The sequence below is a fragment of the Lithobates pipiens genome, unplaced genomic scaffold, assembly GCF_037356315.1.
Source record: "Lithobates pipiens isolate NorthernLeopardFrog02 unplaced genomic scaffold, aLitPip1_a1.2 Scaffold_35, whole genome shotgun sequence".
NCBI lineage: Eukaryota > Metazoa > Chordata > Amphibia > Anura > Ranidae > Lithobates > Lithobates pipiens.
In genome coordinates this window covers 24473366-24499017 of record NW_027507811.1, presented here as the reverse complement: position 1 = coordinate 24499017, position 25652 = coordinate 24473366, and the positions used below count along the sequence as shown (strand labels likewise).

At 48.7% G+C, this 25652-nt stretch overlaps 2 protein-coding genes and 1 pseudogene across 6 annotated transcripts in view; 2 read left to right on the top strand and 1 right to left on the bottom strand.

Annotated features, from left to right (window-relative positions):
• Positions 1-25652, bottom strand: part of LOC143956162 (uncharacterized) — a 713750-nt gene that overhangs the window by 183385 nt on the left and 504713 nt on the right. The gene's annotated exons all lie outside the window — the stretch shown is intronic.
• The window catches only part of LOC143956169 (NACHT, LRR and PYD domains-containing protein 3-like), a 123071-nt gene that overhangs the window by 7964 nt on the left and 89455 nt on the right, over positions 1-25652 (top strand). For all 5 annotated transcript variants that reach the window (XM_077466311.1, XM_077466310.1, XM_077466309.1 and 2 more), the window contains exon 2: positions 14938-14995. In XM_077466311.1, coding sequence (XP_077322437.1) covers positions 14974-14995 — 22 coding nt within the window. In that variant the 5' untranslated portion in view covers positions 14938-14973. The remainder of the gene's footprint in view (positions 1-14937; positions 14996-25652) is intronic.
• LOC143956423 (U2 spliceosomal RNA) lies at positions 37-216 on the top strand (annotated as a pseudogene).

Here is a 25652-nt window from a genome sequence, read left to right as displayed (position 1 = left end):
TTATATTATATATAGTTATAGTATATTACATATAGCTTGACTTCTCGGCCCTTTGGCTAAGATCAAGTGTAGTATCTGTTCTTATCAGTTACCAGGAGGTGGCGCTTGCTTCCGTCCCTGTTCTACGGCGAGGTGGAGCAGGGGTGGCGGTTGCTATGCAAAACCTGCTGGTGTGAAGGTAACCCGGAGCGGTTTGTAGCCGAAAGGGAAGCCTTCTGATGAGGATGGAGAACCACTGGTCGGTGCCAGGGGAGGGGACCCTGGCCTTCTGGCCTGGATTGGGGCAGCTTTAGCTCCGGTCAGTTTTTCGGGAGAGAACATTGGTTCCCCTTTCTCTCACCGGGGGAACGGCCTGTACTTCCCCGAATGTAATTAGATAGGAGTGATGGCAAAGGGCTCTCACTAAGCTCCTGGATCTCCATGCCTTTCTGGCTGGGGTGGGGGCTGCTGTTGTCTGGGTCGGGGATGCTTTTGTTGAAAAGCCTATGGTGATGGGCCCCTGAAGTGATAGTTCAGGGGTGCCTTACTCTCACTGTGATTTATTCACGTTGATGTTTGGCACCACGGCCACCTCACTGTATACATGCATTTTCACACCTGCCTCTAGGGCCGGGCCTTTTGGCTAGGACCAGAGGAATTTTTGATTCCTGGCCGGAGGGCCTGGTCATTGTATTACACAATGGCCACCTTTTCACTCTCACTCTTCACTATCCCTTCCCCACTTTATTTATTTTATTTGTGTGTTGTGTGTCACGTTTTATGTTTGTCACTTCACGTTTGACGAGTAGGGTGTCGGTCCTCGGGCCAACCCTGAAAGTTGTGTGGGAGGGTGGACATAGGTCTTCTGGCTTGGTTTGCCCCCTCTTTGGGGGGTCTCCCTTCAGGGGAGCCCCTACCCTAGTACCTGGGCTTTGGCTGGATGGGCCATGTATTTGGTACCTCAGTTCCCGTCTATAGCCTAATGCCCCGGGGGATCAGGGTAAGGTCTTTCCTTGTGGAAGACAGCAGACACCCGTGGCACGTTTTTGTGTTTCACTCTTGATGTGTGTGCACTTTTTTTGGCACCGGGTGAAAGTTTTTGGGTGTGTTTTGCACGCCATAGGCTTTGAAAAAAAATAATAAGGTGTTTATTATCTATTTACTGTGAAATTACTGGTTGGAAGTTATAACTTCAAATTTCACTAATTTATCCGTTAAGCCACCTGCTTGAGTACAGTTTTTGAAAAAATAGTAAATTATCTTCAAAATAATATATAATAATTATTTGTATATTACTTACTTATGGTAATTAACCCCTTGCCACCCAGGCCAATTCTGACACTTCTCTCCTACATGTAATAATCATCATTTTTTTCTAGAAAATTACTCAGAACCCCCAAACATTATATATATTGTTTTAGCAGACACCCTAGGGAATAAAATGGTGGTTGTTGCAACTTGGATTACACAGTATTTGCATAGCAATTTTTCAAACTTGTTTTTTTTAGAAAAAAAAAACTGTTTCATGAATATAAAAAAAACACTAAATATAACCCTATTTTTTTGTACAATGTGAAATATTATGTTCAGCCAAGTAAATAGATACCTAACATGTCACACTTTAAAATTGCGCACGCTCGTGGAATGGTACCAAACTTCAGTACTTAAAAATCTCCATAGGCGTCGCTTTACATTTTTTTACAGATTATATTTTTTGAGTTACAGAAGAGGTCCAATGCTAGAACTATTGCTCTCGCTCTAACGATCGCGGCGCACCTGTGCATATCTGGCTCTGATACTAGTCAGTGCGTCACCAGCGACTGACCTCACCGCACGTCCCTGTCTGAGATATATGGTTAAACACCTGCAGTATTCTGACTTAGCCCTTGTACACACGGTCGGAGATTCCGACGGAATGTGTCCGATCGGGGCGTTTTGTCGGATATTCCGACTGTGTGTGGTCTGCATCGGACTGTTTCAGTCGGACCAAATTTTCCAACTTGCCGGAAATATTTTCCGACAAAATGCTCCAATCGGACATACTCCGATCATGTGTAGAGAATTCCGATCGGACAAAGTGCCACGCATGCTCAGATCAAATTCCTACATCAAAGCTATTGGCTACTAGCCTGAACATAGTCCCGTCGTAACGAAATAACGTCATCACGTTCTGAACGATCGGATTTTCCGACAACTTCGTCCGACCGTGTTTATGCAACAGTTTCGAACAAAATCGGTCGGACAAAATCCGACGGATTTGGTTGTCGGAATCTCCGATCGTGTGTACAAGGGCTAAGGCTGGCTGTACACTTTACAATTTTCTTATTTAATTTCCTTTAGATTTAAATGCAACTATGTAGTGCAAGGGCCTGCCTGATTGCATACACATTGAAAGTGTTTACTTAAAAGATTTTACAGAAAACTTGTTAATCAGAGTATAGCAGCAAGTCAATTCAATCCTGGGATATTGATCTGGTCAGTTAAGTAGCAGAGGGGTTTGCTAATCAGTTTCAGCTGCTTTGGTGTTAATGAAATTAACAACAGGCGCACTATATGAGCAACAATGAGACGACCTCCAAAACAGGAATGGTTTTAAAAGTGGAGGTCACTGACATTTTTTTCCCCCTACTCATCTTTTCTGCCTGTTTTTCACTAATTTTGCATGTGGCTAGGGTCAGTGTCACTACTGGTACCATGAGGCGATACCTAGACCCTATAGAGGTTGCACAGGCAGTCCAACTCCTCCAGGATGGCACATTAATACGTGACATTGCCAGAAGAATTGCTGTGTCTTCCAGCACAATCTCAAGAACATGAAGGAAATTTCAATAGACAGGCAGTTACTCTAGGAGAGCTGGACAGGGCCATAGAAGGCCCTTAACCCATCAGCAGGACTGGTATCTGCTCCTTTGTGCAAGGAGGATCAGGATAGGGCTGAAACGATTAATCGATATTATCGATAATAATTCGATAATGAAAATCGTTGTCAACGATTTTCATTATCGATTAGTTGGTCCGCACCATGTGATGAGCGGGCCGCGGCCTCAGGAAGGACCACGGCTTCGGCCTAGCTTCGGAGCTGGCGGCCATCTTGGTACACCCGGCGGCGGCGAGCTGCGCGCTGACGTCACCCCAAGCACGACCTGTGTCAGCCCAAGTGAATGAATTCTGGAGGAGTCACGGAGTTCTTCTGTCCCCGCACATCCCCCGTCCTCTTCTTCTGTCCCCGCACATCCCCCGTCCTCTTCTTCTGTCCCCGCACATCCCCCGTGGCGGGACTACCGGTCGGTTCTCCCTGCTGTCTGTCAGTGTTATTGTATGGTGCAGGATGAGTTCCTCAGTCCTCACATTGCTGGGGTCTGTGTATGGGGGGAGGGGGATTACTCTAATGCCGTGTACACACGGTCGAACTGTATGACGTACTTAGTCTGGCGTACTTTCCGCCAGACTGTCCGTCGGACTTTCCGAACGGGGTACTTGCCCACACACACCACTTTTTCAGCGGACTAATACGGCGTACTAAGTCCGCCGTACTATCCGCCCTACTTTTGAAATGAACGGACTCGCCCACACACGCGGAGGAAAGTCCGCTCATTTCGAGCGCGTCTCCAGGTAGGCGGGGCCCGCGAAGGAGACGTCGCTGGCCCCGCCGCCTGGTATGGACTTAAAGGGGAACCCCAACGCCGAAAAAAAACGGCGTGGGGGTCCCCCCCAAGTCCACAGCAGACCCTTGTCCGAGCACGCCCCCCCTCCTGAGCCGTACCAGGCTGTGTGCCCTCAACATGGGGGGGTGCCTTGGGGAAGGGGGGGCCGCACGGCCCCTACCCATTCACCTGTAAAATAAAAGTACAAAAAAACACAACACACGAGATAAAATACTTTATTGCACAGCTCCGGGGGTCTTCCGTCTTCGGGGGTCTTCTCACCGGACTCCTCCGCTATCTTCTTGTAGCTCTTTTGCTAGCGGAGGAGTCCGGCTTTCTTCCTCGCCGCCGGCCTCTTCTCCCGACTTCGGGGGTCTTGTCCCCCTCTTCGATTCTTCTGCCGGGCCACCGCGCCTTCTTATAGCTCTTTTACAGGCAGTGGACCGGTCTTCTGTCGCCGCTGCCGCCTTCCGTTCTTCTTCTTCTTCTCCTTCTTCTCCAGGAGATGTTGACTCGGCGCTCTCTCCGGCCACAATGCCAGGGACGCGCTGTGCGGCCACTTATATAGGGACAAGGGGCGGTGTCATATGGCTTTATGTCACATGGTTTGGTGCCACATGGTGACCCCGCCCCCTTACGATGTCATAGTCCCCATGTGACATCAACCCTTGTGACCAACCCATGTGACATAAAGCCATGTGACACCGCCCCTTGTGTGTGTGTGTGTGTGTGTGTGTGTGCATGTGTGTGTGTGCGTGCGTGCATATATATTTCCCCCCCCCTTTTTTTTTATCCGATTAATCGATTAATCGAAAAAATAATTGGCCGATTAATCGATTATGAAAATAATCGTTAGTTGCAGCCCTAGATCAGGATGAGCACTGCCAGAGCTCTACAAAATGACCTGCAGCAGGCCACTGGTGTTAATTTCTCTGACCAATCTGTCAGAAACATACTTTTCTGAGGGTGGCCTGCGGGCCCAACATCCTCTAGTTGGCCCTGTACTCACTGCCTGGCACTGGGGAGCTTGACTGGCATTTGCCATTGAACTCCAGAATTAGCAGGTCCGCCAGCGGCGCCCTGTGCTTTTCAGGTTCACCCTGAGCACATGTGACAGACGTGAAAGGTTCTGGAGAAGCCGCGGAGAACGTTTATGCTGCCTGTAACATCGTTCAGCATGACTGGTTTAGTGGTGGGTCAATGATGGTCTAGGGATGCATATCCATGGAGGGATGCACAGACCTCTACGGGATATACAATGGCATCCTGACTGCCATTGGGTATCTGGATGAAATCCTTGAGCCCATTGTCAGACCCTACGCTGGTGCAGTGGGTCCTGGGTTCCTCCTGGTGCACAACAATGGCCGGCCTCATATGGCGAGAGTATGCACAAAGGTTGCTGGAGGATGAAGGAATTTATACCTCTGAATGGCCTCCATGCTCACCTGACCTAAATCCAATAGAACACCTCTGGGACATTTATGTTTCTGTCCATCCGACGCCGCCAGGTTGCACCTCATTCTGTTCAGAAGCTCAGTGATGCCCTGGTCCAGATCTGGGAGGAAATACACCCAGACACCATCTGTCGCCTCATTAGGAGCATGCCCCGATGTTGTTAGGCATGCATACAAGAATGTAAGGGCCATACAAACTACTGAGTGACATTTTGAGTTGCTGCAATGAAATTTCAGCAAAATTGACTAGCCTGCTGCATCATTTTTTCACTTTGATTTTCGGGTTGTCTCTGAATTCAGCCATCTCTCTGTAGGTTGATCTTTTTTTTTTCATTTCCATCAAACTTATTATGTATGGCCAGCCTAACAGCATTTAACAGAACTGAATTGCAACAGTCCTAATTTGCAATAACAGTCCCCATTTTATCCCACCGGTCAGTGATTGATGGAAAAAAACGTTACCCGGCAAAGTAGTCTGATCCCACCAAGCATCCAAATTACACCACACACCCAATCTCTGAAGCAAAGTTCTGTGTGATAAGTAGCCTCTTCACTTCTCTGCGGTCACCCAATTGTTGTCACCTATGGCAGTTGTCTGTTCAGCAATCAGCATTTCTTTCTCTCAGAAGTCAGCCGCACACCCCATCCAGACACAGCTAAAATGGCTGCCCCTTACACTGGAGACACTCCATAGATGAGCATGGCAAAGTGGCCTCCTCAAAGATGGATGCTGCACTTCTGCATTAATGAATATTTAGTTTAACCATGTCCACACTGCAGAAGGATAATACAGTAGAAACAAAGGAAGAAGTTCAGCCGTAGTTATCAGCTACAGTACAGGTTCTGATAGAAAGATGCAGAAGACACAGTGCGTTACAGTTTTTTGTGCATGGGGCTGTGTAGCCACAGACCAGTCAAGGTGCACATGCAGTGCCCACAGCCACACGTGCATCAGAACTGGACCACGGAGCAATGGAAGCAGATGGCCTAGTCTGATGAATCATATTTTCTTTAATGTCATATAGATGGCTGAGCACGTGAGATGGCACCAGGATGTAGTATGGGAAGAAGGCAATCCGGAGGAAGCAGTGTAATGCTTTGGGTAGCACCTTCCTGGATAGGCTGCTAGATTGGTTAGATAAATGTAGTTCTTTCTGGCTCCCCTGTAATCAGTGGAGCAGTTTGTGATTGCTTTGGATTGTTCTAGGCTTCACTGGCTGCAGGTTTGACCGCTTCTCTTGTCTTCTTGAGAATTCTAGAATGTAGTGGACTAAAAGAGGCAGCCTGAATATTTATGCGGTCCCAGTCAATCCCTTGGGAAGGATGCCCAGTAGGTGGCTGGGGAGTACAAAAATAGGGTGGGGTCTGGAACTGATCGAGGGATTTCACTGAGGATCTGGTCTGGAGAGATCTGGAGAGAAAAATGTCTGACTGATACTGGAAGGAGGCACCCAAGTATCCAAGGACATTGTGAGTACAGACCTGAGTGTAGGATCCGAGCAGGGCCGTCTTTAAGGCAGGGCAAAAGGAGCAGCTGCCCTGGGCCCTGTCATTGTTGTGGGGCCCCAAGCAGCTGCCTCATACTTGCCAACTATCCCAGTGTAAATTCCCTTGTCCCTTTAAGTTTTAGTCCCAATATCTCAGTGTGAAGTGATGGTACTAATGCTGCCCAGCTCTACCCTATTGTTGTGTACAGATAACTCACCTGCAGACCCTGTGTTTACATGTAAATAACTGGCATTCATATGTAAATAGTGGCGGCATTACTAAGTAAATAGATGCGGCCGGCAACATTGATATGTAAATAAAGGCGGCATTCATATGTGTATCATGCTCCCCTGCAGTGAGGAGATGATGTGCTGTAACCTCCAGCAACCAATCAGTGAGCAGTATTAATTTACAGTAATCTCTAGTAACCAATTAACAAGCAGAAGTCATTTGCTGTAACCTCAAGCAACTAATCAGTGAGCCGTAATGTGTGCTGTAACCTCTAGCAACCAGTCATTAAAGTGGTTGTAAACCCTTACAACACACTTTGACCTACAGGTAAGCCTTAATCCAAGAAATATCTCCTAAACCCACACGGTTTAGGAGATATTTGCCAAAAGACAGGCACAGCTGTCTACGGCGCATGCGCCGTAGACAGCGGCGCGCAGGCGCACTGAGCGTGCCGCCATCAACAGCGAATATGCCGCATGTGGTGGCTCCAGTGCGCATGCGCAGGAGTGACGTCATCGCGGCTTCACCAAATGACAGCAGCGGAGCCGCGAGACCCACCGAGAAGATGGATGCTCCGGACTACAGGGGACAGCGGTGACATCGCTGGCTACTGTGTCAGGTAAGTGACACATAATGGACTACTATGCGATGCATAGTAGTCCATTAAGCTTTACCTTTGCAGGGAATCAAAGAGGAAGTAAACTCATCAGAGTTTACTTCCTCTTTAAGCAGTAATGATATGCTGTAACCGCTGGTAACCAATCGCAATTGCTGCCTGATCTGATACAGTAAACTGATTTTAAGTCTAGCTGCTATTTATTGTATGTCTCAGAGCAGGTGGAGAGCAAAACTGCATGGGGGGGGGGCCAAGAAAATTTTTTCCCAGGGTCCAATCAGTATTCAAGACGGCCCTGGATCCGAGACTGTACTAAAAAGCTTTGACAAAGTGTAGCAGTCTCCCTGACTTCCAAGGGCCTGATGGTGACCCGCAGAGCCAGGGAGAACTGACATTCCTCCTAAGGGTGCGGTTTACTAGGCATAGTGGGTTTAGTAGTGCAAGGTGTAAAGATTGGGCAAGATTCACTTTTAGTAAAACTTAACAAAGAGAGTTTTATTTCTCTTAACAGGAATGGTGGGGAGAGAGGGTTTTAGGGTGCAGGACACCCTTAGGCAAATGCAATAGAAATTAAGGCAAACTCCACAGACAGAAATATAACTAGGCAGACAGCAATACATAATGAGGGCCTTTAAGCTGAATGCAGCAATCTGTATCTTGTAGCAACTGCTGTTTCCTATAGCAACAACTTCGCTCACAATATTCTACTGTAGATCTTCCGGCTTGGACTTTCAGCTACCTGCTGGATTCCTGAGTTTCACCCACAGCTAACCGCTGTACTTTATCTTCAAGCTTTACTTACAGCTACCTGCTGTACTCCTGAGAGCTTTACTCACAGCTACCCACTGCCTTCCTGGATGAGTTTCCACTGAGGCTTTCCCACTACTCCGCCCCCTGCTAATGAAGCGTCTTCTCTGGTACTCCTTTCCAAACTTTCCTCCGGTAACAGGAGTGGTCATCCCTTTGTGGCAACTGTTTCTCCTTTACCTCCGACAATGATCAGCCTCCCCTCAGGCCGAGCCTATAACACACGCGGTTCTGCCCCAGGCTTGGGGCTTAACCTTGGCTTCTCCTCCTTTTTAGGAACCCTGAACTGCTGGATATTCCTTAAGTGGACCTAGCAGCCAGCATGCCTCCTGGATAGGCCTCAGGCTTCAGGCCTAGCAACCAGGAGCTTCTCAACACACACCCACCCAGGCCGCAGCCTACAGTGGTGTAGTGGTTAGCACTCTCACCTAGCAGTAAAAAGGGTCGCTGGATCGAATCCCAACCACGACACTACCTGCCTGGAGTTTGCACATTCTCCCTGTGCCTGTCTGGGTTTCCTCCAGGTACCCCGGTTTCCCCCCACACTCCAAAGACCTGCAGGTAGGTTAATTGGCTTCTGTCCAAAATTGACCCTAGTATATGAATGGGGACCTTGGATTCGTGGGCTCCTTGAGGGTAGGGACTGATGTGAGTGTGCAATGTATGGGGATAGGGACAATTGTAGACACTCAGGCTGAACTGGTATCTTTATTCAACCTTACTAACTATGTAACTATGTAACCCCAATCACCTGACTCCTCCCAAATAAATAGCCTATCCCAGCATACACAGCGGTCGAAGAAACTCCTGCTGATTGGCTGAGACAACCTAGTTACCCATTACCTGAATTTATGGTAATCCATCATTCTAATGCCAAAAGCAATAGTGTCCCCTATTGACAGGAGAGAGACTACCCCAAACTCACACTTAGGACATAAATCAGTGGATCAACCTACCAATTAGCCAGGCTAGTTACCACCTAGCACAACTAGATTTATTAGCAGCCCTGTTTAGGACTAGGGTGCTACAATAGTGAAATAGGTTCTCTTGTTTCTGAACTGTTACTGGAGTATCTCATAGCTCATTGCAATCTACCTAAGCATCAAAAAAAGAGATGGTGTGCACTACATTTGTATAGTGGTGTCAATGGCTTGATCAGGGACATTTTGGAGGCAAAAGGGAACCTACTCAATATTAGATGAGTAGTCAGAAAGTTATGGTGGGTAATTATAATGTTATGGGTGATCAGTGTACATGTAATCCCCTTTTTAGCAGATTCCACTTGTGTGCCACCCGAAGTTAAGCCGGCCATACATGGTTCGAAATTTGGCCTGTTCAGCAGTAACCTACTTAATTTTAATCCATGTATGGGCAGGCTGGTTGTGCACAAGTCAATCAATTGACTATTGCTCAACCTGCTTGTTGACCAAAAAAAAAAAAAGATCAATGTATAAGCTGTTTTAATGATATAATAGCACATGCCAAATCACAAACAAAAATAATCAACCTCATAATGTAGTATGAATACAACCAACACTTTATTCATACTACACAATGAGGGTGATTTTCTTTGTTTGGTACGTGAGGTGTGCTGTTATATTGTGGAATGAGAGTCTTTGCTGAAGGATAGAGGAGGAAAGAATAGAAGCAGGGATGGGTGGCTTAACAAGCCTTTTATGACCTTCTATAGAGATAAAGGGTCATATACAGTAATTCTGGTGAGTGAGCTGTGTTACACAAGTGGTATGCAAGTGGAGTCTGCTGATAATTGGATTGCACATACACTATATTACCAAAAAGTATTGGGACGCCTGTCTTTACACGCACATGTAATGTTATCCCAGTCTTAGTCGGAAGGGTTCAATATTGGGCCAACTCAATATTGAACCCTTCGGACTAAGACTGGGATAACATTACATGTGCGTGTAAAGACAGGCGTCCCAATACTTTTTGGTAATATAGTGTATGTGCAATCCAATTATCAGCAGACTCCACTTGCATAACACCCTTTGCAGTTATAACAGCTTCAACTCTTCTGGGAAGGCCGTCCACATGATTTAGGAGTGTATCTATGGGAATGTTTGACCATTCTTGCAGAAGAGCATTCGCAAGGTCAGACACTGATGTTGGACGAGAAGGCCTGGCTCTCAGTCCTCGCTCTAATTCACCCCAAAGGTGTTCTATCGGGTTCTATCAGGTTAATGTCTTTATGGACCTTGCTTTGTGCACTGGTTCAAATCATTTGGTGGAGTGGGGATTATGGTGTGGGGGTTGTTTTTCAGGGGTTGGGCTTGGCCCCTTAGTTCCAGTGAAGGGAACTCTTAAGGTGTCCGTACACTAAGATATTTTGGACAATTTCATGCTCCCAACTTTGTGGGAACAGTTTGGAGATGGCCCCTTCCTGTTCCAACATGACTGCGCACCAGTACACAAAGCAAGGTCCATAAAGACACGAATGAGTGAGTTTGCGGTGGAGGAACTTGACTGTCCTGACCTCAACCCAATAGAACACCTTTGGGAGCGGAGCGGGGACTGCGAGCCAGGCCTTCTCGTCCATCATCAGCGCCTGACCTCACAAATGCGATTCTGGAAGAATGGTCAAACATTCCCATAGACGCACTCCTAAACCTTGTGGACGGTCTTCCCAGAAGAGGTGAAGCTGTAATAGCCACAAAGGGTGACCCAACTCGATTGAATCCTATGGACTAAGACTGGGATGCCATTAAAGTTTATGTGTGTGTAAAGGCAGGCGTCCCAATACTTTTGATAATATAGTGTACATTACAGTGGACTCTTTTTGGTGTTCTGGAAGAACAGATTGGCTTTATTGAAGAACTGAGATATAATATTTTGTGCCTAGATGACCTGTGTGGATCAGTAGACTATTGATTTTTCAGTTTTTGCATAAAGTAATAATGGTTTCATCACATATTGAATAATTTGTTTACACTCTTATATGTATATACATGCATAGAGATATTTACTGAATGTTACATGGGGGAAAGAAAGCGCTGATTTTTACTAATAAAAAGTAATTAATGTGTGGAAATTATTAACCAGCAGCTTGTAGGCAGGTATAGTTTGCCCTCCCTGAACAGGTGGCACTGGTCGGCACTGTTCGGCAGCCCTAGTGCAGAGAGAGAGGAGAACGAGCAGAACTCATGTTCCTTTGAGGCCTCCATAGGTGTTATAAGGGGAGCAGCTGTCCGATTGGACCTTGCTGTCCTGGATGGCCGCTGCAGACATCTTTAGTGTGGGGAGTGCTAATAAATAGCAATGTACTCCTTCAATTGGCGCAAATTCTGCATAGTGGCTAGGTCAGGGGCAGGAACCTGTTAGTTAGGGACAGAGTGCCTAGCACAAGAAGAGGTTCCAGATGAGAAGAGACGGTGTCATAGCCGGAGTCTTTCTGCATACAAGTACCTAGTTGAAAGACCGCCTTCTGGACACCTCCTCTGACAGGTGTTGGCATCATCAGTCGCAGTAAGTGATAAAAGCAGCATTGCTCTCTGTAAGTGCTTTCCCGGCAACTTGGGTGTGTTTAACAGACTTTGTACTCCCTCTTCGGAATTTCCTTGGTAATACAACTCTCTGCAAACCCTGGTCTCCATGTGTACTCTCTCCCCGGTGGGGAATGCGCACTAGGTCCCACCTACAAGCTGGGAAATAAATAACCAAGTGGAATGTACTTTTCTGCACTAGGAGTGCAGGTGTTTGATTATATGAGTCTAGGGCTGGACTGGGACAAAAATGTGGCCCTGGATTTCATCCAGACCAGGCCACTTTAATTTTGCAAACACGCCCAAACACGCACAAAAACAGTATATATATATACCGTTGGGGAGTGGGGGGGAGGACACAGGGGGACACCGTGGCGGTGGAGGACACAGGGGGGTGGAGGACACAGGGGGGTGGAGGACACAGGGGGACACAGTGGTGGGTGGAGGACATAGTGGGGGTGGAGGACACAGGGGGACACAGTGGGGGGTGGAGGACACAGTGGGGGGTGGAGGACACAGTACGGGTGGAGGACAGAGGGGGACAGCGTGGGGGTGGAGGACAGAGGGGGACAGCGTGGGGGGGAACATTACTTGACAGGCTGTCACTCAAAGCGGCCAACTGAGCCATTGGCCCACCGGGAAACTCCCAGTAGCCCCAATGGCAAGTACATGTCTGTATGAGTCTACATCACATATATATGTAGAGCTACCCTTGAAGGGGCAACTGATATATACTGGGTTATCCCAAAGAATACAGAGGTTTCCCAATAATACAAGCATCAGTCCATTCACATCGACTCCAATAAACAGTCTAGGGAATGTCTTTTTTTGCTTTATTATTTGAAGGACTTCAACAGGGAAGAGGGAACTTGGGCATGGGGAATTTCAAAAAACACTTAGTAATTAGTCTCACCTAGTAGTAATGGTGGCTAGTGGTGAACAGTGCAAGACCCCAGAGCTGAAGACCATGGGGCAAGTCTTTGGGCATCTAGTTACCACGTGTCAACACACAATTGCTGGTACACAGTGCAACTTCCAGCACGCAGATGGATGGATCAGTTCAAGCTCGCTACTCACAAGTCTCCAGGACAGCTGCCTCTTTCCTCCTTCCGCCAGCTTCCTCAAGACAGGGTCCAGCATCTCTCAGGACCAGATCCCCATATTGCTTGGTTCTGCAATCAGCTCTGAGCAAAGTCCATTCAAGTCCTTAGTCCTGGCATCTCTGAGGTCTCTTAGAGCAGCTCTTCAGTCCATGGGCTGCTTTGAAGCAGAAGCCCCTGCACCTCTAGAACCCTCCTGGGGAGAAGGAACCCTGCTTTTCAGATTTTCAAACTATTTATCTATTTGCCCACTTCTGGACACTTCCCCTCCAAGGATTGGCCAGAACCCAACAAATATTCAGTCTGGTTGCATCTGCTATTTTAAGCTCTAGAAGCTTCTTTCAGAGGCAGGGGGAAATTATTTATGTAAATGATACTCCTGCGCTATCAAACCAACAATGAAAGTGATTAAGCCTGCCGCAAACACCGAAAAGCAAAATCCGTGGCTCTAAGCGTATGAATAAAGAATGATGTTGCACTGTCCCCAATAACGTAAAAAAAAATTAAACAATAAATATCATAATCAACATAATAAGTACAAACGTAAACAAATAAATAGATGATATATTACTTCTAAATGTCCATATCAATTGGTAATAAAGTGGCTTCTACAGTGAATATTAAAGTGATAAATGAGTAGACCGAGTGAAAACAGTCTGATTTCATAAAAAGTACAATGAAGGTGAAAGTGCTCTACTTGTACATTCAAACGGTAAAGTAAATGGTATTATTATTATTATTATTATTATACCGGTTTTATATAGCGCCAACAGTTGCTTTACAACATGAGGGCAGACATTACAGTTATATTACAATTTGGAACAAGAGGAATCAGAGGGCCCTGCTCGTTAGAGCTTACAATCTAAAAAGGAAGGGGCAATTGATACAAAAGGTAATAGCTGTGGGGGGATGAGCTGATGGAGGAAGTAAAACAGTGTATTAGTTAGAAGCAGGATAGGCTTCTTTAAAGAGAAGGGTTTTCAGGGATCGTCTAAAGATGGATAGATTTGTGGACTGTCAGACAGATTGGGGTAGGGAGTTCCAAAGGATGGGAGAAGCTCTGGAGAAATCCTGGAAGCGAGCATGGGAGGAGGTGACAAGGGAGCTAGAGAGCAGGAGGTCTTGAGAGGACTGAAGAGAGCGGCTTGGTTGGTATTTTGGGACTAGGTTAGTGATGTAACTAGGGGCAGAGTTATGGATGGCTTTGTAAATTATTGTTAGTACTTTGAATTTTATTCGTTGGGTGAGTGGAAGCCAGTGCAGGGATTGGCAGAGAGGGATGGAGGACACTGAATGTCTGGTAAGGTGGATGAGTCTGGCAGCGGCATTCATTATGGACTGAAGGGGGGATGGTCTATGTAAAGGTGATCCAACGAGGAGGGAGTTGCAGTAGTCGAGGCGAGAGATGACCAGGGAGTGAATTAGAAGCTTGGTGGTATCTCTTCTTATGGTGTATATGACACCTCTGTGCTCACAAGCCTCTTACCTTACTGCTGTAAGGTTTCAGCATTGGTTAAATATCTTTCACGGGGGATCCTTGTGCCTCCTCCTAGCTTTGGAGATAAAAACGCTCCTTGGGGCTGAATATGTGGCAATGCTTCCTTAGGTGTAATTCTGGGATATAAACCTGGCCTCCTCCGTGAGGTAATATGCAAGCAAAGGGGCTCCAATAGTGTATTATAGTTTTTTTTATAGTATTTTATTAGAAAAACATATATGTACTCACATTTCAAACAGTAAAACAAGGCATGTAATACATGAGCCGCGAGCTCGTACTCCTACGTCACTTCCTGTTAATCAGACTTCTTTTGAGTGGTGCTCACAACTTCAAAGACCTTAGTTACAGCAAAACCCTCATAGATCATGTTCCTAATTTCTATACCTGTGATCTGAAAAAAGCTTGAAAGAAGGTGCTTTACCCATAGCTATGGGTTGTCTCCATCAGATTCCAACCTCTCTGATTTTTATATGATCCCAAAGAAACACAAACCCCTGAAAAGAAGTCGTACATTGGGCATGTTAGGTAAATACCAATTTCCTTCTAGATTCCATTGATTGTATTGCAGGTAAGAGTGTTGCCATTATTGCCAAACTGATTGATATTTGTTATTGTTTTAGGTGACCTAATTTTCCATCATCTCCTGCCCTGGTGTCATGGCAGCCTCCTCCTCACAAGGTATGCCAGCTTATAGCTACTATTTTCTCCAATGTGTTCCTCCATCCTTTATTTCCAAAAATAAGATAAGTCTTATGCCCCGTACACATGATCGGATTTTCTGACAACAAATGTTGGATGTGGGCTTGTTGGTGGAAAGTCTGACCGTGTGTACGCTCCATCGAACATTTGTTGTCGGACTTTCCACCAACAAATGTTGGCTAGCAGGTTCTCAAATCTTCCCTCAACAAAACTCTGTTGTCGGAATTTCCGATCGTGTGTACACAAGTCCGGCGTACAAAAGTTCACGCATGCTCGGAATCAAGCAGAAGGAGCCGCACTGGCTATTAAACTTCCTTTTTCTCGGCTCGTCGTACGTCTTGTACGTCACCACGTTCGTAATTTTTGGGCAACATTTGTGTGACCGTGTGTATGCAAGACGAGTTGGAGCCAACAACCTTCGAACCAAATTGTCGGAAAGGCCGAACTTGTGTACGGGGCGTTACAGTTGCGACAGGATGGATTTTTAGCCACATGTGCAGACAGAGGGTAAGGTCTAATGCGCATTAGACGTTTAGCCCGGTGCATGAGACTTTGGCATTCAGATGCGAGCGTAGGGTACAGTTGCAGAGTCCAGCCCCACTGCTGGCAGCCTATCAAAGTCAGTGAAAGTCTGACACCTGCTATATATATATATATGTATATATATATATATATATATATATATATTATTAGATAATAAAATTGTAGCACCTTCCTAGTGTAGGATGCCAGGCACATTTAGTTTTTGTCTCCTTTTGTAGTCACAGGAGCAGTGGTTGCGTGTTCTGGTACGTTAACCAGTTAAGGACTGGAAGATTTCCCCCTGACCAGGCCATTTCCCCGTGACCAGGCAATTTTTTTGCGATATGGCACTGTGTCGCTTTAACTGACGTTGTGCTCACAAAAAAATTGACGTCCTTTTTTTCCCCACCAATATAGCTTTTTTTTTTGTGCTATTTGATCACCTCTGTGGTTTTTATGTTTTGTGCTATAAACAAAAAAAGACAGACAATTTTGGAAAAAAAAACAATATTTTTAACTTTTTGCTATAATAAATATCCAAAATGTAGCAGAATCTCTTAGGGCCGGTTCACACTGCGAGCCGCGGCGAGGCGTCTCCGACTTCCTCGCCGCGACTTGCAGGGGGGGGTCAGCGGCGACTTGCAGAGGACTTCTGCATAGAAGTCAATGCAAGTCGCCCCCGAAGTCGCCCCGAAGTAGTACAGGAGCCTTTTTTCTGAGTCGGAGCGACTCGAGTCGCTCCTCTCAGAACGGTTCCATAGCACTGTATGGGGGCGACTTGCGGGAGCGAGGCGAGGCGAGCCGTGTCGCCTCGCCTCGCGTCGCAGTGTGAACCGGCCCTAAGGGTCCGTTCACACAGGGGCAACTCCGATCCGACTTCAGGTCGCCCCTAGTCGCCTCAGGTCGGACAACATTTAAAAAACAATGTAAGTGAATGAGAGCCGTCTTAATGCACACTACTGAAGTCGCTCCGACTACAGAAAAGGTTCCTGTACTGCTTCTATCCGACTTATAGGCGACTGGTACCCATTGATTTCAAGTCGGATCTCCGTCTATACGGAAGGTACTCTGTCAGAAATATCAGCTCTCAAGAGGGCACTCCACGCCAAATTTATGAACAAAAATTTGCCGTGGGTTCCCCCTTCGAGAGCATACCAGGCCCTTAGGTCTGGTATGAATATTAAGGGGAACCCCCCGAAGCCGAAAAAAAACGGCGTGGGGGTCCCCCCCAGATCCATACCAGACCCTTATCTGAGCACGCTACCCGGCCGGCCAGGAAAGGGGGTGGGGACGAGCGTGCGCCCCCCCTCCTGAGCCGTACCAGGCCGCGTGCCCTCAACATGGGGGGTGCCTTGGGGAAGGGGGGGCCCCGAGGCCTCCCCATCCCAAAGCACCTTGTCCCCATGTTGATGAGGACAAGGGCCTCTTCCCGACAACCCTGGCCGTTGGTTGTCGGGGTTTGCGGGCGGGGGGCTTATCGGAATCCGCGAGCCCCCTTTAATAAGGGGGCCCCCGGATCCCGGCCCCCCTCCCTATGTGAATTAGTATGGGGTACAATGTACCCCTACCCATTCATCTGTGAAATAAAGTACAAAAAAAAAACACAACACACAAGATAAAATAGTTTATTGCACAGCTCCGGGGGTCTTCCGTCTTCGGGGGTCTTCTCGCCGGACTCCTCCGCTATCTTCTTCTAGCTCTTTTACTAGCGGAGGAGCTCGGCTTTCTTCCTCGCCGCCGGCCTCTTCTTCCGACTTCGGGGGTCTTGTCCCCCTCTTCGGTTCTTCTGCCGGGCCAGCGCGCCTTCTTATAGCTCTTTTACAGGCGGTGGCCCGGTCTTCTGTCGCCGCCGCCGCCTTCCGTTCTTCTTCTTCTTCTCCTTCTTCTTCTCCTGGAGATGTTGACTCGACGTTCTCTCCGGCCGCAATGCCAGGGACGCGCTGCGCTGCGACTTATATAGGGACAAGGGGCGGTGTCACATGGGTTGGTGTCACATGGGTTGGTGTCACATGGCGACAGTCCCAGCATCCTCCGGGACAGTGACATCGCAAGGGGGCAGGGTCACCACGTGACACCAACCCATGTGACATCAACCCATGTGACACCGCCCCTTGTCCCTATATAAGTCGCAGCGCAGCGCGTCCCTGGCATTGCGGCCGGAGAGAACGTCGAGTCAACATCTCCAGGAGAAGAAGAAGGAGAAGAAGAAGAACGGAAGGCGGCGGCGGCAACAGAAGACCGGGCCACCGCCTGTAAAAGAGCTATAAGAAGGCGCGGTGGCCCGGCAGAAGAACCGAAGAGGGGGAAAAGACCCCCGAAGTCGAGAGAAGAGGCCGGCGGTGAGGAAGAAAGCCGGACTCCTCCGCTAGCAAAAGAGCTACAAGAAGATAGTGGAGGAGTCCGGCGAGAAGACCCCCGAAGACGGAAGACCCCCGGAGCTGTGCAATAAAGTTTTTTATCTCGTGTGTTGTGTTTTTTTTTTGTACTTTTATTTTACAGGTAAATAGGTAAGGGTACATTGTACCCCATACTCATTCACATAGGGTGGGGGGCCGGTATCCGGGGGCCCCCTTATTAAAGGGGGCTCCCGGATTCCGATAAGCCCCCCGCCCGCAGACCCCGACAACCAACGGCCAGGGTTGTCGGGAAGAGGCCCTTGTCCTCATCAACATGGGGACAAGGTGCTTTGGGGTGGGGGGGCCGCACGCCCCCCCTCCCCCAAGGCACCCCCCATGTTGAGGGCATGCGGCCTGGTACGGCTCAGGAGGGGGGGCCGCCCGCTCGTCCCCACCCCCTTTCCTGGCCGGCCGGGTAGTGTGCTCGGATAAGGGTCTGGGGGGGACCCCACGCCGTTTTTTCGGCGTAGGGGGTTCCCCTTGGAATCCATACCAGACCTAAGGGCCTGGTATGCTCTCGGAGGGGGAACCCACGCCAAATTTTTTTCAGAAATTTGGCGTGGAGTTCCCCCTTCAGAGCTCATTCTCTGATTGGCCACGGCAAAAGTCGCCTGGCCTGGGGCGACTTGTAAGTCGCCCCAGGTCGTGTCTAAAAGTCGTGTTCAAGTCGTCTCCAAGTTGCCTCACAAAGTCGTCCTGAAGTCGTGTCGCCCCTGTGTGAACCGAGCCTTACCTCTTTCAGTCTAATGAGTAGGGATGGCCGAACAGTTCGCCCGGCGGTCGTTTCGCAGCGAATTTCGGCTGTTCGCGGTCCGCCCGTTCGGCGGACTATTGGCGCCGTTTGCCCTGCGGACTTCCGTGTTTTTACTGTGTAAAAGAACTTTGACCTGATGACACATCCATCATAGGGTACAGGACAGCAAATTGAGACATTACAGCACATGGACACTTGGACAGTCCCCCTAACTTATAAATACACCCGATCCGGCGGCCATTTTACATTCTTTCTTCTGTCACTATAGGGAGAGGTTGCTGTGTGGAGCAGGGAGAGATAAATCGCTAGCTATTTGGTACACAAATGTTCTTTTCAGGACTGGTATAGGTGTTAGGTGTATATAGGTTTGCTGTGCTACTGATTGTTGCAGCAGCCTGAGTGTCTTTTGTCAGTTTAGAGAAAGGGACAGGACGGTGTGTGCTGCTGTAGGGACAGCCAGATTAGTCATCATCATTAGCTGTTACTATCAGGTCCACAAAAGTGCTATTCCAGTAACCAGTTATTGTTCCAGCAGCCTCTGTTTTGCCAGTTTATATAGGGACAGGCAGGAAGCAGTGTGTCAGGCAGTGAGGGTCAGTTTAAACAGTAGCTGTTACTATTAGTTCCACAAAGGTTCTTTTCAGGAATGGTATCAGTGGTATGGTAATAGGCTTGTACACATATAATATTCTTTCTTCCAAATATAGAAAGAATATTATACTTGACTGCTGCCCTTCTGCTGCAAGCTGCTAATCATTCACAACTCACTTGTTCCACGAAGCTCTTTATCAGGACTGGTAACTTGGTCTGTCTAGGGTGCTACAGTACAAAGGGTTGAGTGAGGTACAGTCTGCTACTCTATAAGGACTGGTATTGGTCCACAATACATAGGGTTGAGGTGCACTACTGCTGACCGCTGCCCTATACTGCAGCAGTCCTTCATCGGTATAGGGACTGACGTACAGTCTGCTAATCACTCACACACAACCTACTTGGTCCACAAAAGTCCTTATAAGGACTGGTAACGTGGTCTGTCTAGGGTGCTACAGTACATAGGGTTGAGTGAGGTACAGTCTGCTATTCTATAAGGACTGGTATCAGTCCACAATACATAGGGTTGAGGTGCACTACTGCTGACCGCTGCCCTATACTGCCGCAGTCCTTCATTGGTATAGGGACTGAGAGCTTTGTCACAGGGTCATTTAAAAAATGACAGGCAGAGGAAGAGGCAGGCCCTTCCGCAGGGGTGGTAGGGGTAGGGCAGGAGCAACAGGCTTGAGCCAAAGTGGGAAGTTGCAGAAGGTGCGTTCAATTACTTTAAAGGAAGCACCAGACTTGGTTGAATGGCTCACTCAGCCTTACTCTTCTGCACCCTCCTCATCCTCTCGATCTGCACCCTCTTCTTCACTCTCTGCTATGTGCACCACCAAAGACACTACCACCAACACCACCACCACCACCACCACCACCACATACCTTCCGCTTGAGTCACAGGAATTATTTTCCGATCCATATCAAGAGGACATTTCTGATGCGCAGCCACTCTTGGTATTGGATCAGGAAGAGGAGGTAGCAACAACCACTACTCAGCAGTCTGACGACAGTACCCAGATCAGCCCAAGGAGGAGGTTGGTCCCCGGTGTTGCTGCCTACTCCGATATCTCTACTTATAGCGGTGGGGAAGGTGACGTTGATGATGACGTGTCTAGTGATGTCACGTGGGTGCCCACAAGAGAGGAAGAGGAGGGGAGTTCAGAGGGAGATATGGACCAGCAGATAGGGAGGAGAAGCAGGAATAACTTACATTGCACAGGAGGGACAAAGCAGACTGCAAATGTATCAGGAGCGAGTCATCGACCATGTACGGTCACATCTCGCGCTCCCAGGACACCGGCACATGACTCCACAGTGTGGGCTTTTTTTAACGTGTCCGCTGCTGACAATAGCGTTGCCATCTGCAATCTTTGCAGTCAACGCATTAGTCGCGGTAAGCCCAACACTCACCTAGAGAAGACCTCCTTAAGAAGGCATATGGTCAGCCATCACCGAGCCGAGTGGGAGCAACGGAACACACAAAGCCACACTGCAGGCTCTCACCGTCCAGCCTCGTCTTCTACTTCTCCTTCTCCTCTCTCCTCACAATTGTCCTCCACTCCACCTTCCATCACGCCAAGCTCACGTTTTTCTGCAAAAAGGCAGGCTTCCGTGGGCCTAATGTTCGAGCGTAAAAAAATGATGACGCCGGATAACCCTCTTGCCCAACGGTTGACGGCTGGCTTGTCAGAACTCATAGCCCCCCAACTACTGCCATATAAACTGGTGGACTCGGAGGCCTTTCGCAAATTTGTGGCCATTGGAACACCACAATGGAAGGTCCCAGGAAGGAAGTATTTCTCATAGAAGGGCATCCCAGAGCTATATGGCCATGTTCAGCGGCAAATGAATGTATCTCTGGCACACAGTGTCGGTGCCAAGATACATCTGACCACAGACACGTGGTCTAGCAAACACGGGCAGGGAAGGTATATCACTTTTACTGCCCACTGGGTGAACCTTCTGATGGCCGTCAAGCATGTAACCCGTGGCACCCGTGTAGATTTGGTTTTACCGCCACGGATTGCATGCAGGCCTGACTCTTCTTCTCCTCCTCCTCCTACTCCATCCTCCTCCCTCTCTTCCTCAGCTGACTCCTCCTTTACCGCTGCTAGCGTCTCTTCTGCTGCACCACCCAAGCTCACCAGAACCTATTCCACATGCCAGGTGAGACGTTGCCATGCCGTGCTGCGTCTGTTGTGCCTGGAAGCCAAGAGCCACACTGGCCCGACACTCCTTTCAGCTTTGCGTTCACAGGCAGATCAGTGGCTAACACCGCTCAATTTGACAGTTGGTAAAGTGGTGTGTGACAACGGTGCCAATCTGCTTAGCGCATTGAAACGGGGCAAAATCACGCACGTGCCATGCATGGCACACGTCTTAAACTTGGTCGTGCAGCGATTCGTTGTCAAATACCCTGGGGTCCAGGACATCTTGCGGCAGGCAAGGAAAATCTCGGCCCATTTCAGAAGATCTTACACGGCCATGGCTCGCCTTGCTGACATTCAGCGGCGACACAATCTGCCAGTCAGACGTCTTATTTGCGATTGCCCGATGCAATGGAACTCAACCTTCTATATGCTTGATAGGCTGCTCCAGCAGAAACGTGCAGTTAACGTCTACTTGTATGAACTCTGCGGCTCACCGGTTCTGGGGAGCTGGGTTTTTTTTCACCGCGCCAGTGACTGCTTATGCGCGACGCATGCAGACTTCTGCGGCCATTTGAGGAGATCACCAAACTGGTCAGTCGCAGCCATGGCGCCATCAGTGACATGGTACCTTATGCCTTCTTTATGGAGTGTGCATTGCGTTGTGTCATTGATCAAGCTGTGGAGGAGCAGGAGCGGGAAGATGAGGAAGTCGCAATGCTGGATGAATTCCCAGGGGGGGCTACTCTATCTGAGACAAGTGAACAACAGGAGTCTGAAGAGGAGTCAGAGGAGGATGGTGCCGGGGCAGATGAGGAGGAGCAAGAAGAGCATGCTTTAAACCTTTCTGGGATCCCTGTTGTGCGTGGATGGGGAGAGGAGAATGAAGAGGACGACATTATCCTTGATGATGAGCAGGAGCCAGGCCACCACACCGCTTCCACTTTAGTGCAAATGGGGGCCTTCATGCTCCAGTGTTTTAATAGGGACCCCCGTATAAAAAGCATAAGGGTCAAGGACCAGTACTGGGTGGCAACGTACTTAGACCCCCGGTACAAACACAAAATGGCGGAAATGTTACCGCCGTTGCAGAGGGCTGTCAGAATGCAGCACTTGCAGGCCTTACTTCGAGAAATGCTGCATTCTGCTTTTGCGTGCGCTGGCAGAGGAGCAATTCCCACTCCCAGAGAAGGAGTTGCGGGTACCAATCCAACAGTGCCTGCAAGAAGAGGCCAGTTTGAAGATGTGTTGGTGACTTCGGATATGAGGTCATTCTTTCAGCCGACCCATCGACAGGTGTCATCCGGATCCAGCATCAGGGAACGCCTAGACCGTCAGGTGTCTGACTACATCGGGTTAACGGCTGATGTGGACGCTCTGAGGAGTGATGAACCCCTGGACTACTGGGTGGGCAGGCTTGACCTCTGGCCAGAGCTTGCCCAATTTGCAATGGAACTGTTGGCTTGCCCCTCATCCAGTGTCCTGTCCGAAAGGACGTTCAGCGCAGCAGGGGGGATCGTGACTGATAAGCGTACTCGCCTAGCTCACAACAGTGTTAACTACCTCACATTTCTAAAAATATTTCTACTGGGGCTGCTTATCATGAGGGGCTCCCACCATCCCTGTGCTGTGCTGACATCCTCCTGGGGCTGTACCTCTGCTGTGCATATTATGAGGGGCTCCCACCATCCCTGTGCTGTGCTGACTTCCTCCTGGGGCTGTACCTCTGCTGTGCATATTTTGAGGTGCTCCCACCATCCCTGTGCTATGCTCATTATGAGGGGCTCCCACCATCCCTGTGCTGTGCTGACTTCCTCCTGGGGCTGTACCTCTGCTGTGCATATTTTGAGGTGCTCCCACCATCCCTGTGCTATGCTCATTATGAGGGGCTCCCACCATCCCTGTGCTGTGCTGACTTCCTCCTGGGGCTGTACCTCTGCTGTGAATATTTTGAGGTGCTCCCACCATCCCTGTGCTATGCTCATTATGAGGGGCTCCCACCATCCCTGTGCTGTGCTGACTTCCTCCTGGGGCTGTACCTCTGCTGTGCATATTATGAGGGGCTCCCACCATCCCTGTGCTATGCTCATTATGAGGGGCTCCCACCATCCCTGTGCTATGCTGACTTCCTCCTGGGGCTGCTTACGGTGCAGGTGTCAGTGCTGTATATCACGGTGCTGATGTCAGTGCTCTCTGTCACGGTGCTGCTGTCAGTGCTGTATATCACGGTGCTGGTGTGAGTGCTTTATGTCACGGTGCTGATGTCAGTGCTCTCTATCACGATGCTGGTGTCAGTGCTGTATATCACGGTGCTGGTGTGAGTGCTTTATGTCACGCTGCTGATGTCAGTGCTCTCTATCACGGTGCTGTTGTCAGATGACTCTATCACGGTGCAGGTGTCATTGCTGTATGTCACGCTGCTGATGTCAGTGCTCTGTATCACGGTGTTGCTCTCAGATGACTCTATCACGGTGCAGGTGTCATTGCTGTATGTCACGCTGCTGGTGATCATCTCCTGCACCCTCTTCTTTGCCTACCCTGACCTTCCCTCTCCTCCATTGCCTTCATGCGCTCCACAGTCCTGAATTGTCACAACAATTTCCCATATAAAAAAAGAATGCTTGTAGTTGTCGATCCCAGATTCACCTCATACATGTGTTATGTCATTGGCCATGTGGTGGGACTATGTTTGCACAGCTAATAATTATTTTGTGGCTGCAAATTTGACCTATAGGTTTGCGAAGTTCGCCTCCCATTGAAGTCAATGGGGCCCGCCGCGAACGCTCCGGTCCGCGTTCGCGAAATGTCCCGTCGGAAGTTCGTCCATCACTGCTAATGAGAACCTTCAAGTCCAAAGATAGCTGACATCCTTCAATGTGGTGGGTTGTGAGGCATAGTGGGTACGAGACTTCAGTACTTGTCAGTTCCTAACACAAAGTTCAACAATTCTCTCAACTTCACTACAATGCTCTTGTAGTTCTTCAGCCCCTTGCTAACTCTGAATCCCGTAAGCTCCTCAAGGCTTTTGTGGTGGTATCTTCCTCAAGCAGTGGCGGCCTGTCCATATGGGGCGCATGATGAATAAAAAATTATTTAAAAAAAAAGGCCCTTTAAATAAAAAAAAAGACCTTTAAGTGCACTGTGTTTGGGCGCCGGACACAGTGCACTATGTGAAGCACCACGTTTATGCAATCACGTGATTGCAGACGAGGCGCTTCATTTGCAGGCCTTTGAGTTGGCTTATGGCGCAGTCCATCGACAACTTCCGCGCCCACGCGTAGTATCACTTAACTTGGAGGTGCTGTGCTCCAAGTTAAGACGTCACTTCTGGTTTTCCCTGATGGGCACACTAGCAGCATTTGTTTGGCACACTGGCAGCATATGTTGGGCACACTGGCATTTGATGGCACAGTGGCAGTGTTTGATGGCAGTGGCAGTGTTTGGCACAGTAGCTGCATCTGATGGCACAGTGGCTGCATTTGATGGCACAGTGGCAGCGTTTGATGGGCACAGTGGCAGTGTTTGATGGGCACAGTGGCAGCGTTTGATGGGTCAGTAGCTGCATTTGATGGGCACAGTAGCTGCGTTTGCTGGCACAGTGGCAGTGTTTGATGGGCACAGTGGCAGCGTTTGGCACAGTGGCTGCATTTGATGGGCACAGTGGCTGCAATTGATGTTTTTTTTCAAAATTGTTTTAGTTTGTTTGCGCCCCCTCCAAAATATTTTGAGCACCGGCCGCCACTACCTTCAAGCATCACCCACGCTTTCCTGCTTGGTCCCTAGCTTGACAAGGCTGCTTTGCAAGTGGCATCACCGCTGGTTGGGTCCCTGACTTGATCACTGCCTGAAGTTTCCAGATTCTCTACCGTGCCCGTTCGATGAGAATATTGCTCCGGTACTTGCTTCAGTTACTCACTTTGGTCCCTGGATAAGGTGGTTGGTCCCTTAGTGGCGACAGCTTCCCTTCTACCTCCGACCGTGACAGGTTCTCCGGCCAGCAGAATCGTCACTTTTGGTTGGACTGCAAGCCGCAATACCAACCCGGCGCTGCCCTCTTTCTTCTGGATAGGCCCTCACAAAGCCTGGCAGCCAAATGCCCCCCAGGATAGGCCCAAACTCCGGCTACGTCCACACAGATGGCAGTCTGGGTGGCACAGAACACTGATCACCAAACTTCATCCAAATATATAGGCTCTCCCAGCAGGCCAAGAGATTCAAGAAAC